Source organism: Rhamphochromis longiceps, linkage group LG1 (genome assembly GCF_057381845.1).
Source record: "Rhamphochromis longiceps isolate RC_006_pf linkage group LG1, R_longiceps_female_GT1.1, whole genome shotgun sequence".
In the NCBI taxonomy this organism is placed as follows: Eukaryota; Metazoa; Chordata; class Actinopteri; order Cichliformes; family Cichlidae; genus Rhamphochromis; species Rhamphochromis longiceps.
In genome coordinates, this window is record NC_140557.1 from 9,863,418 (window position 1) to 9,876,792 (window position 13,375).

At 39.3% G+C, this 13,375-nt stretch overlaps 1 protein-coding gene across 1 annotated transcript in view; it reads right to left on the reverse strand.

Moving 5' to 3' along the window:
* The window catches only part of tox3 (TOX high mobility group box family member 3), a 37,493-nt gene extending 24,849 nt beyond the window's left edge, over positions 1-12,644 (reverse strand). The window contains exon 1 of the mRNA XM_085426734.1: positions 11,842-12,644. Coding sequence (XP_085282860.1) covers positions 11,842-11,943 — 102 coding nt within the window. The 5' untranslated portion in view covers positions 11,944-12,644. The remainder of the gene's footprint in view (positions 1-11,841) is intronic.
* Between the last annotated feature and the right edge of the window lie 731 nt (positions 12,645-13,375).

The following is a 13,375-nucleotide window of genomic DNA, read 5'->3' on the forward strand; positions in this document are numbered from 1 at the left end:
ATTAGCAAACCTGACAGCTGTTGAGTCGCAGACATTGTTTTTCTTGTGACAGCCACCATCAGGCTAAGTGCTTCACTAGTGTTTTTAACAGTATTTAAACTCAAAATGTCACTTTAACATTTCCTACTTCAAAAGCAGCGTGAGATTAAGATACCAGCTTTGAATAATTACAAACACTAAGCCTCAACTTTGATTCCGTATCATTGCACTGACATTTAAAAAGATTCGGAACAAAGACACATTACACATCTTTTAGTCATAATGCAAAAGTTATTCCTCTCCTCGGTGTAAAAAGACAGGTTGGAGATCAAAGGCGTATGAAAAACCTAGAGGTCTGCTTTGTGTGGAAGTGGCATTTTTTTATTTTTTATTTTTAAATGGAGAAGATAAGTTAGGAAAGTGTTTACACATTTTTTTTTTAAACAAAAACTAATGCAAAAGCATTTGTTTAATAAGACTTGTCAGTCTGTGGCCAATCAAAAGCAACCATATCTGGACTTAATTTCCCTAACGATGGTATCACACAAGAGAAAATAATCATATACATTATACCTGTAAAAATCCTCCCTGTACAGGTATGCTTATTTTCTGCTTTGACAACAACTCCCTTTGAGCTATTTTTATCTAATTTCAGTGCAGGCGGCTAAGGGGGGGAAAAAAAAAAAAAAAAAAAAAAGGGGGGGGGGGGTTACTGACATTTTCTGTATTTGAGCCTTGCCCTCTATTTTAGGACCATGCTGAGTTCTTCCACTAAAATAAATGACAGCACGACAATCTACTCTGAACTCGCACCTTTCCGCGCACATGTTCTCCCATCACTCTTCATTTATCTTCATTAGGTTTGTTTGACCCATCACCAATCCTCTGCCAGTGTAAATGTAAACACTACAGTCCATAGAGATCATCTCTATATGTGATATCTTGCAGAGGTGAAGAGCAGCTAAATGTAAATGGCCGACATGTATATGAAAACCCACTCTGGAGTAGTCGTGTAACAAACCTAGAAAGATAAATTCCACCGATCCAATTAATCAATATATAAACAAAGCCTGTGATGAGAAAAATCAGTGATTTCAACAGGGGGCGCCATGCTGTAAACTACCGACTACAGGTTTAAGCAGGAGTGCGGAACAGAAATCCCACTGTCAACTTGTCATCGGCTAATTTACCTGGAGCCAGAGGGGGAGATTCACTGGACACATAGGGAGAGTTAATCTCTTCATTCATCTTTCGCTAAAGAGATCGACCCAATTAGCTTGCCACATTGACTGACAGCCCTTGTGTCTGCTTTTCTCCCTTGACTTTTCCCTTGCTTTTTAAAAAAAAGAAAAGAAAAAATCAGGAGTTATGCAGTTTATGCTGGCCCCAGCTGAAGGCTGTGAAAATTATTCGAGAGTACTGTACAACAGTGAAATAATCATGATGGCTTTATTCAAATATGTCGAGTCTGAAATATTCACCACTACAATTTGCTGTGACTGATTAGCCAATGGAAGGGCTGCTTGGGGATAGCTCTCCAGAGCTCTGTAATTGAGCGGATTTGACTTGGGAGAGTTTTTCTTCTCCTGATAACTACACATTCCCTTTTGAAATGTACTTTTCCTTTTTTAGCCTTTCCTGGGAGCCAGTGAACATCAGAGTTATAACGCTTGCAGAAACAGCATGTATGTAGGACAGTTTATATTCTGATCGTCATCTGTTTAAAATGTGACTCCACATTGTGTGGATTTAATCATTTCCCACTGTATCACTGGTTGAAGGGCAGAGAGTGCAGAAACATCAGATCTGTAACCTCAAAGATCAGGGACAACAATAGCCTGAAGGTCTGCCACTGTGACCATCCATTTGACATAAATCTCTATGTTCCAATACAGATATTGTAGTGACAATTTCCCAAGTGCACCTTTATATTCTGCAGTTGGTTTATACATGTGAGGACTCGCAAACCAAAATCAGGAATAGGAAACAGTGCGCAGAAAGAAAGAACATCAAATGTGTAACAATGAGCCGTTTCATTTTAATTCTGTATGCTTAATTATAACATTAATATGTCAATCCTGATTTTGTCCGGTTCTGGAGACAAGGCTACATTTACAAATATCCGTGTGCCAAAACGTACTGAAAACAGCTTTCTTCTTTCACATTAAATCTCATTTATTTTCTACAGGGGGAAAAAAGAAAAAGATGTTGTTATTCTTTTTCAAAAACACACCACTAATGCTCTGGGGCATGGTTTGTCATTGTTATTCAGTGCTCGCTCACCTACACTTAAAACATGATCCTTCTGGATTTTAATTAAGCACCAAGGTACCTCCCAGGGGGTTCTGGCTTGGCAAAGGAAACTACTTTGATTTATGTACTACTTTGTTGTTCCTGCTTGAAGCTTGCATGTTATGAGAGACTGTGGTGATGAATGAAAGAACTGGGCAATTATTCTTATTTGTTAATTAGTTCCTGTTGGGAATGCATTATTGTGGATTCCAACACTTTACCTGTCAACAGCTATGTTAGGACTGACTAAACCGAGTATCATGCTACAAGCTGGGTGCATGTTCGTACATGTTTGATTGAAACTGAATGTTAAATCAACTAAAGCTGTTAGGAATTTGCCTGATTGTCAAGCATGCCAGCAGAATAATGCAGCAATTTACATGCATCCCACTCTACCCACCCCACCCACACAGCAGAAAATGGTACAAATCAGCAAAAATACTTATTTGCAGAACCCGATGCAATGCTATTTCAACAGCAACACTATTCAAACAGAATTTACTGGCTGTTAAACAAGCAATTAACAACAGCTCGAGAACATTTAGTAGAAGTGCCAATTACTGATAAACCTCTCAGACTTGGGGATATAGGAGAATTTGACACCATAGTCTTATGCATTAATGCACAAGGCAAAACAATAAACCCATAAAATATTAACAGCCGCATTCAAATCAAAGTGGGAGCTGACGACAAATCTCTCGGTGTCACTTGAAAGGGAAGTTGGCCAGGCACCTCAGTGACACAAGGATGGTTTAAGAGGAAGACCTTGTGCAAGCTCTGCTCTCCTGGATGCATATCAGAAGCTAATGGACTCTCAAAACTACAGGGGTGCTGCGGGATTGCCACGATTAGCTCGTGGAACTGCTGAAGGTCACCACTGCTGAGCTGAGCAGCCACAAGCCTTCATAAAACCATGCAGCGTATCATTATTTTCAAAGTGTTTCATTATGGACGGTTAACCTTGGCTAACTCCAACCTAACACTTTAATCAGATGCCTGTAATGCTTTGGAAACATTGTAATCATTCAGTTTCTCTTCTTGTTTATCAGCGGGGGAGAAAAATAATATTGGAACTCCTTAAAAAAATGTTTTCCAAGGTTGTGCAGGTATTTGAAAAGTTACACTATTGAGTCAGAACCACCACAGATTAGAAACTCGATCAGTTTCCTTGGAAGGAATGTCATTTAAATGAATTATCAGTGGCTGTCCGCAGAAGGAAAGCCCTGGCCAATGTAAAGGCCTCACAGACCTTGATCTTGTTTCTACTTCTGCCATCCCACACTATGACCACATGCAAGAGCTCACAAGCCAGCAGAAACATACATGCACATGACAGTAAACAAGGACATACTGTGAATGAGCCTCAATTTCACCTCAGAAATATCAGAAGTTGACTCAAGAATTTCATGGCCTCCATTCATAATCCCGCAATTGAGGTTTCTGGAGAATGGACCTTTATTATGTGGTTGGAGCTTTTACTGAGGCTGTGTCCATTGTTCCTTTTTATTGTGGAACTGAATAAAAACTAGATAGATTCATGAATACTGCATGATTTTCATCAAATAGAAAATCTCTTGGAAGAATTCTCAAAGCAGTGTTATTTCAGTAACATGTTGAGAGCTGTTTATTCAAATGAGGACAGCTGATGGGCAATTATAACCAAAAGAATAATGTCAGACGGAAGACAAGAGGTTTTTTTTCCTATTTTGTTTTTTATTTTTAAATGCTGAATATTTTTAATTTGAGTTCCCCACAGGATTTACTCCTGACAAATAGAGATTAAAATCTTTCTGGATTTATGGGAGCCATAAAAAAAGCTGTTGGTTGAGGGCGAGGAAAAGATTATCATCTTAGATCAATATTGAAAAAGTTCAGTGTGCCGTGTCTCATTCTTCAGGTCGGGTCTGCGCAGAAATAAAGAGAGTGATGGCAAAACAGACAGCTGAAATACAAGTTATTGTTGTTGAATTCCTGTGGCCTTGTTAAAGAAATGGATACAAAGACATTTCTGACAAACCAAGGTATGAAAGAGATATTAAAGGGCAAACATTTAAGAAGAGCTGTTTCACTCCCCTTAGGGACTAAAAAGAAAAAGACAATCCTCGAGCAATCAGCGCTGTGTAACAAGAGCTTGATTCACTGCAACTGAATAACGATGACAAAAAAAACCCCCACAGTAGTCATATCAGAGGACTCCTATCAGTCTTAAGTATGTTTATAGAAGATTGAATCAAGGTGCTGCAGGTTGAGATAGCAGATTTTTTTTTAACTCTGGGGACTATTAAAACTCTTGTTCAAGGGGTAACGCAGGTCTGTAGGCAGCAGTATTCCTGCTATGGTAGTTATTATATGAAAAGAAAATATCATCTAACTGACTCACACTTTGTTTGAGACATCGTGTAAACAGGGGACAAAACGGTAATCAAGGTTATAAATTTTACCAGAAAGTGTCAAATACATCTAATTTTTTATTTTTAAAGGAGTGCTTTCATCGTTTCCTGCATGATAAACAGGTTTTCTTTCAAGTTAGTCTTCCTTGAACTCTGATGCAGTTCTGCTTGAAAACATGCCATCCATTTCGCCATTCAAACAAAAGTTTTATTTACCTACATTATTTAAGCTCTTTGTCCAACGGGTCTAAGGGATATTTGCACACCTGCTACTATTGTCAGTCCTTTTAGTGCAACCTGGTAACAAGCTGCATTATGGGAATGTGTGATGTAGGAGGGGGGCAGCAGAAAAAAGGGAGGATTAATCACACTGTGTAACAAGTAATACTACACACCTGCAGCTCATAGCCCTGTAATGAGAGAGAAATTCACACTCAACCTGATATATGAGCAAAGGTTGGGATCATGAATAATAATACCTATGACGAGGCTGGTTTCGGTTTAACGGTTAAAGCAAACTGAAGCATATAACAAATTCAACCCCCAACCAGCGTTTATGCCTTTCAGTAAAATATCTCAATTTTGAATAGTTTTCAGTATTTATCTAACTCAAAGGTCATTTAGATGCAGAAATTAGGAAAAGCTGAAAGAATAAAGTCTAAATGTGAAAACAGAAGCGATAAATTCAACCTGCACTGCTAAGAAAATATTACCCATAACTGTATGAGACATCCATCAGTGGCCTGTGCACTTGACAAAGAGCCAAAGGCTTAAGTCAAGCAAGTCAAGTTAAAAGGAAAACTGCAGAATGTTTTGATACAGTCTGTGAGCCCATTAAGAGAATTGGACATTAGATCTATGAAACATGGAATGGCTGCCTCTCTGGAAAGCTTTAAAAATGAATGCGTCTTAACAGCGAGGCTAACCACTAAAGGGACACAACACTTATTGAATCAGCCAACCAGAAGTGATTGACTGGTCCTTTTGAAACTGCTTAATTCATGGTTAGAAACTGTTTTCTGGAGCACAGGGGGTTCTTCTTCCTCCTTTTAATAAGTCAACAAGGTTGAAGCTGTCAAAAATGTAGTGAGCCAAAACCAGATTAAAACAGTTGATCATAGTGGAAAAATCTCTCTTAAGGGGCTCTGTCTTGAACAAAAATGGGCACAGCATTGGCTCATTCAATAGAACTTCTGAAGGTTAATGATATCTTTGGCCTTACATAACTTAAAGGTGCATTACACTAGAAGAGGTTGGTGTCGTTTAAGAATTGTACACAACAACATGTGTGCAAGGAACCATGCTATTGGTAACATATGCTAACACAAAACCTCTTAGTTAATCCTTCTTTTCAAAAACCATTTACCATTTCATTAATTTCCTGTCATATGATCAACAAGAATCATAGACACCATTCAATAAAAAATATGATCTTGTAGTGCTGTACCTCGGGATTACAGACTACAATCCCATGAGGATTTGGGTGAGTGCTACTTTGCGCTTCAGACAACCTCTGCAATGACACAGACACCTTTGACATAACCTCACAACCATTAATTTTTCCACACTGTCAATCATTTAACTTATTGTTTTAAAACTAAAAAAAAATCGTACATATTGCGTACCTCCTCATGTCACAGCTTAACAAACCTCTTGTACGCCAACTCTGTTTGGTATTTGAGTAAACTCTCAGTCTTATCTTAAGACATCAAACCCTAAAGCTAAATCTCAACCCCCTCGCTGACCTGGACAATGTCATCTTCTCCACTTTTATAGGGAACTCTGTGGTCTAGATGAGTTCCATCTTTTGGTGTATCTCTTGAGTTATGGGTGCTTTTTAAGTGAGCTCAGCTCATGCTAATGCTTTGCCATACAATTTCAACATATGTTTTAATGAAGTCAGCAGTGAAATTATTACTGTCATTTTTTCATTTGAACTTTAATGATGCATTAACTAATTAGATATTTGAGAAAAGTCATAACACGGCTCCACATGTAACTAAGAACTTAAAGATCTAAATGATGTTAATTTACTTTTTTTAAAGCTATCCAAATGAGAACAAGTGTTGATTTATCCAGAAAGTCCTTAAAACACTGAAAAGAAAAACAACAACTCTTCTGTAATAACTTACCATAATCTTTTGTTATGATTCATGATTTGAACGGTGTAGTGATGTTGTTTACATGACAACACTGTGCATCTGTTCTCTTTATACCACTGGAAGAGATGTTTTTGAAACAGCCACATAGCTACACATAGTCAAAAGGGAGAATTTGTCATTTTATTAAGCAGGGCGAGGACAGACAACAGTGGAGTGGATCCTTGAGGTGAAACTATACGCACAAGGAAAGCCTACAGCACTAAGACACTCCATATCCAAGCATGATTTCTTTTTTGCTTTTAATGTGGTTTCCCCTATTTTTCATTGGACATGAGATTACATCAAGACCAAATCAGCACAGCAAGATGGTTCTTGTCTATAGAATGGTGCCTTATGGTTTGCAAATCGACCAGTTGGGAAATAACTTCATGGTGTGAGGTCTGCCTAAATGAACCACACTGAGTAATGCACAAGGAGATGTAATGAAGTGGATTTATGAGCAGTGATGGCAAGATTACAGAAGGTCTTTACGAGTGCTGATCTGGGTAATGGTCTATGTCTGTTGAAGATTTCAGAGCTGGAGGATTTGTCACATCCACCTCATAAACAAAGTGGACAACCTGATGTTATGTTTTCCACTCTGTTGGATCAGATTGTCATACGGTTGCAGAATGCTTGTGGGATCAAAGCAACAACCATTAATGTTGCTCAGAAGAAATGGCATGCAGAAAATGGAGCTGGGCATTTACAAAATACGTGTAGTGCCGTCTGCCACATATAGCAGTCATTCTTACAGACAGGAGCTCCAAGTGCACAGTGCGTCTTCGTGTAGAACAAACTAAAAATAACACTCTCTTGTCTCACTGGGAAAATTAGGTGTTTAATAAATCTGCTGAACTACATCTCCTGACAAGCTACAATTAAAGGACTCAGCAAAACACATCAGCTATTCACTTCTTGGACATTTAAACATTTAACATGCACCTTGGAGTCATATCCATCAAGTGTTGAGTTTGACAAAGCAGACAGCCTCCCTGCCCCTCCCCAAGACACGCACACACGGCATTACCGCACACACACATTTAAAGTTGTGTTTGGATATGTTTAGAATGTGTGTGATGAAATGGCACCAGCTGTGTACACTGGAGAGATGCACAAGGCCCCCTGGTTAAGAGAGTTAACCCCTTCCCTCCCGCTGGAGCTTAAGTGACAGCAGAGACAAAAGAAACCTGACGTACTATGCTTTGGACAAAAGAGGTTATTGCCCAGGGGTTAGCTAATGTGAAGCTACATTAATTCACTTCCTCCAGACCTTAAAATCTGTGTTGTTCCTGGTTTCCTTACATATGCATGTGTCAGTAGAGCTCATATAAACTAAGTAGTTCATGGCCTACGGCCCATTTCCCCCGCTCAGTAAAATCCTTTAAGAAGTCCATCATTTTGGGTCTTGAAGAACTTTCTAATCAGGGAATAACAGCAGAGCTAGTCTGTCATATTATAGCTTATGGATGATAAAATACAAAGCCGACAATAAACAAATTATCCAGAGTCCTTTATCAATATGTGGTCGAAAAACAACAAAATAAAGCATGTGTAGCTAAAGAGGATTTGTCATCAAGATCATTTCTCAGAAAAGACTTATTATGCTGCACATAAGGCTGTAATCCTTAACAACTGAGTCCAAGTTGATTTGGCACTACCTGTTGTTAATAGTCTGTGGTTTCATGCAACAGCAAACACAGCATGTGCATCTAAAAATCAGTGTACAGTGCAACCGCCAAACTATTAACCCTGCCTTAATCAGTAATCAGTTTGTTACCTTTGCAAGTTAATTGGTTGATGAAACATGTCTACAGTTTGGATTTTTTTTTTCCCAGACACAGTCAGCAAATATGATTTTTGAATATATAAATTGTTAAAATGCTGACAACATTATTAAAAAAAAGCCTAGTCACAAATTTCTAAGATGTTTAATTATAGTTTGCCCTTTCCTTTTAAAATGCTTCATTAAGCACAAACTGTTGTATGTCTCTTAACAGCACTACACAGCAACACAGCAGAGATCCTGCAAGACTTCCCCCCCTTCTGTAGCTTTTGTCATGTACAAAGGCTACAGAATCTCATAGCAATGTGTTTATCTACATCCCTCTGCTATACTGCCATTAAAATACTCCAATGTATGGTCAATTCTCAACTGCAATGAATTATAATGTCTCAGTGGTGCTGGTATTAGTTTTCCAAATAAACCTTCAATTTTAGCACCAGTGCAGGTGAGGAGTTTGTATTAACATCTGTTGGTGATTTCTTGGCGCCTGGAGGTAATGAAAGCCCACACTAAATGGATACTGTATCTGAAACATTATTAAACCTTTAGGAAAAAAAGACCAGATGGCAATAAATATGGCTATAACAGAGGGTCTCTTTCAAGAAACCATTAAACTCAATCACATTTGACTTTTACAAATACCAAAACTAGTTAAATCCAAACAGCTCTTTGTCTTTGGTTTATGTTGTGCCTGACTGAGGAGCTTGCCTAGAGAAAACAAGCAGCCTTAACCATGTTGCATCACTGAAATCTCTTTGAATAATAAATAAGTGCATATATATGTACGAGCTCATACACAGATTTAAAAAGTTTATCAAACTTCAAAAGGGAACTTTTATAAATTTTACCGACTACAACCTGGTGTTGTTAGAAGAATCCAAAGAGCCAGGAAAACCAATAGTCATTATCAGATAAATTGAAAACAACGCTACCTGAAGTAACAACCAATCAGTAAAAGTAGGAGCCTTGGTGTTTTTGCCCTTGAGCATACCTGTTCCGTGTTCACCCTCAAGTCAAGGTAGTTTAAGAGAAATAGACCCCACTGTGACAGCCTCGTCACTCACCCTGCACACGCTGTAGTCAATGTTTATAACCCACAGAAATAAGCCTTTACAATTTCAGTTTCAATAGAGAAACCGTGTTTAATTTCTCCAAACTGCAACAAGGGAATTTTTCCTCACAAAATAGATTTTATATGAGAATTATTCAGCTTTGTGAAGTTGTGGCATGTTTCTCCTCAGCACCTTCATCTCTGTGCCAAAAAAAGGGAAAGAAATGGCAGCTTCATTAGTCATGACTGCAGCACCTAATTAAGTTTGTGCCACTCGTTTGGATTTTTCTGTAAATTTAAAAGAATCTCTGATGTTTGAAAGTGCCTCTGGGCCCTTCTGTCTCTCTTGTCATTAAAATTGAACATTTCCTGCACCAGCATTTTGAGTGGGTATTGCCTGTTTTCAAATCAAAACTGTAAATCTAGTGAAAGTTTGGCTGCTCGCAAAAGGTGCTGTGACAGCTTATAAATAGATTAAAGAAGTAATGCTTCAGCTCTGTGACTTGTAAGCATGCCACATCTTTTAGATGACTAACCGCTCTGCATTGTGCTACCTTTCAGCAAGCCGATTCAAATAAATTGGAGGCTTATTTGAAAGATGCATGCAAAAGAGCTTATTTGTTCACAGTGGAAAGGCATTGTAATTAGCATGAAATGCATGCTTTGTACTCTCTCTCTCTCTTCCTCTTTCCAACGTAACTGGTAGAGATACTGGATAAGCACCTTCTCACCACCCTCTCTCTCACTCTATGCCTCCTTTTGCATTGTGGCCAATTACTGTTACAGATGGAAAATTTCACTTGACCCGGGGATTTTATGAGCAGGAATAAAATCGCACTTCAACTTTTACACCAATTCAAAGCAATGTGGTTAAAGTTTCTTGAGGCTGATGAAGACATGATGAAATTGGGCACATATGACAACTTGGCCAAATGACAAAGAGCTGATGAAACACTGAGACAAACCTGGTAACTGTTTTAAGCAGCATCAGATTGCAAATAGAGCTGCATTACGGGGCTGAATAATTTGAGAGGGGGGTAGTGTGTCGTGTCTAAGTGTGCATGTGTGTCTGTGTGTGTTTGGGGGTGGGGGGGGGGGGGTATCATTGTTTAAACTTCATAAAAAACTGTTCTTTTTGACTGCCACAATGATGTTCTCTCCTGCTGTTATACAAGAGAGTCAAGTTAGTGACTGATCACAGGCCTAACAGTGCGCGTGTTACATCACTGACAAAACATTACAAATCATCAACTGTGTTTTACATAACCTCATAAGCTCCAGTTGCAAGAGTTATTAAACTTCAGCTTTGTTCTTATTCACAGCTCGGACACGGTGGCGTTTGTATACAAATGCGAGGAAGCGAACAGATCAACATGTAAACAATGCAAATACATCATGCAACCTGGCAGTGGGCAGATAAAACTGTAGTGCACAGTATGACAGTCAAGAGTTTAACTGATGCCATGGGTAAGATAAGTGCACAACACGGCGCAACGCTGACAATGAATAGATTCATACGGAACAGATAGTGAGCTGTCCATTCCTCTTTCTGCTTGTGCATGCTTTTTTCCCCCTGAAATGTTAATGAGGAACATGATACTTGGAGCTCATTCTAAGAACTGCTTGCAAATGCAGTGAACAACATGAACTGAAGGCGGTTTGAAAATGAGGTTAAATACACAGCAGTTAACCAAACGACCAACAACCATTTCTTTATCGTGTTGTCATTTTATTTAACTGCATGACGTGGCCGGTCATGAAGAAGAGCAGGTACCTGACAGCCTACATCTTTTTTTGTTTAAATCACATTTGAACTGTAATGACAGGATGTTGAGAAACACGGAACCCTAAAGGCAACAGCGCCCATGACTGTGGAGCACATCAGTCTGTGAGAGTTTAGCAGTGCGACGAGGCAGGTTTGAGCTGGACAAAAAGTAACACTGTGCCGCTACACTTGTCCTGTGCTCCCGTTTCCTTTCCTAATGAACAACAACAAAGTTTGCGGCAAGAGAGGAAAGTACTGATTAGGCGGAAAGAGAACTCTGATTCAAGGAAGGAGGAAGTGAGTAAGGGGAATTCTAATTAAATCAACGGTCAGAGTTTCAATAATTAAGCTAAAAACTGTGTACTAGTGGTTCCAGTCCCAACGTGATCGCACAACACAAAACAACACTACGGCGCGAAACGGGAAGGATTTCTCACCTTATTGAAGTTGTAGTAGCCCAAACAGTGGGCAAAATCCAGGTTTGGTGGATCTCCCGGAATAGAATTTCCACCGGCAGTCGGATAAAATCTTACATCCATGGTGTGTGAGGGAGCCGCGCAGCTGTAGTTGTAGCCTGCTCTGCACGGAGCTCAATTTGTTTCTGCCGTTTACAATCCAAGCGCACAGATAGATGGAGAAAGAAAGGCGGCGAAACTGACCCAAGCTTTGTTGGGTTAAACGAGATATTACGGTAAGAGAAAGGGGGACAGGTAAAGTTAGGATATTCCTCTTTTTACACCTTACACCAGTCGCTTCATTTCTGTGGAAATCCACATGAACGCTGGACTGAGCCCAGGAAGCTGTCCCTCAAAGAGCAGCAGACGCTGTGTGCCCATGCATTTACACACAGCTGCTGCTGTATACAAAGAAGCCACGAGACCGGCGAGTGAGCGTGGGTCCACCTCCTTTTTCCTCTTTCAGACGCAGAGAGGGGGAAGGAAAGGGGAAAATGAAAACTCTAGGAAAGTGGTAATAAATACCACGAAGTAAAGTCCGCGCGTCAGGATAGCGCTCAAAAACGTGCCCGCGTCCTCCGCCGTGTTTCGCAGAAGTTTATTTTTCCAACTTGTAAAACTAGTTGGTGAAGCAGTTTGAGGAAGGAGCAACTAGCTGGCCGCTCGAGCCCATCTGCTAAACACAGGTTTTGTACAACAAGCTGAACAACACTCCACAGATGGTGCAATTAGTGAATGTGATGTACTACACTGAGTATCTCCGTTCAGCCTTCGGCTCTGCCTGTCGTAGTGATGAACAAGGCAAAATGTGTGAACAAGCCAGCCACTCCCCAAACACACTAAGCCACTCCCATGAAAACACTGCATTTAAGTCCATGTGACATGTTGGCATATGATAATTGATCATAATTATGAGTCTGTATGTGTATATTTTCTTAGCATACCTTTTTATGCCCTTTTAAACGGTGACTTTCATAATGAATGGCAGGTTACATCCAAATGTAATTTTACATCTTACTCTGTTTTTACTCTGCATTACTCTGCCAAAGCCAACAGGTACGATAGCTCCTGCAGTTTTTCTCCCGTTTGTTTTTCCTTGATTCTGCGAATTTTAACCTTCAGTTTAGTTTTTCACTATGAAGCTTTTCCTCCCACTGCTACTGTATTTCATGTTAATGCATATTTTATACACGTTTCTGTCTGTGGCAGTTTGTCACATATGTTTTCAGAACTGACAAGTGTTTTTGATTTTCAAGTCATATTGGTACTGGTCACAGGGCACCGAACAATATACATAAGTAGACAAAAATGATACACCAGGTCGACATTAATCCACAGTTCAATGATTGAAGAAAACTTTACCTTTCCTAAGCTGGAAGCTTGCAAAAAGAGATGAAAAAATATAATCAAAATATACTTTTTTCTGGTTGGTAACTTCTACACAAAATATTATAGCAATAGCAGAAGGTTCTGTGGATTCAAAACATTTAACAAGGTTTTAAATAGGGCTAAACTG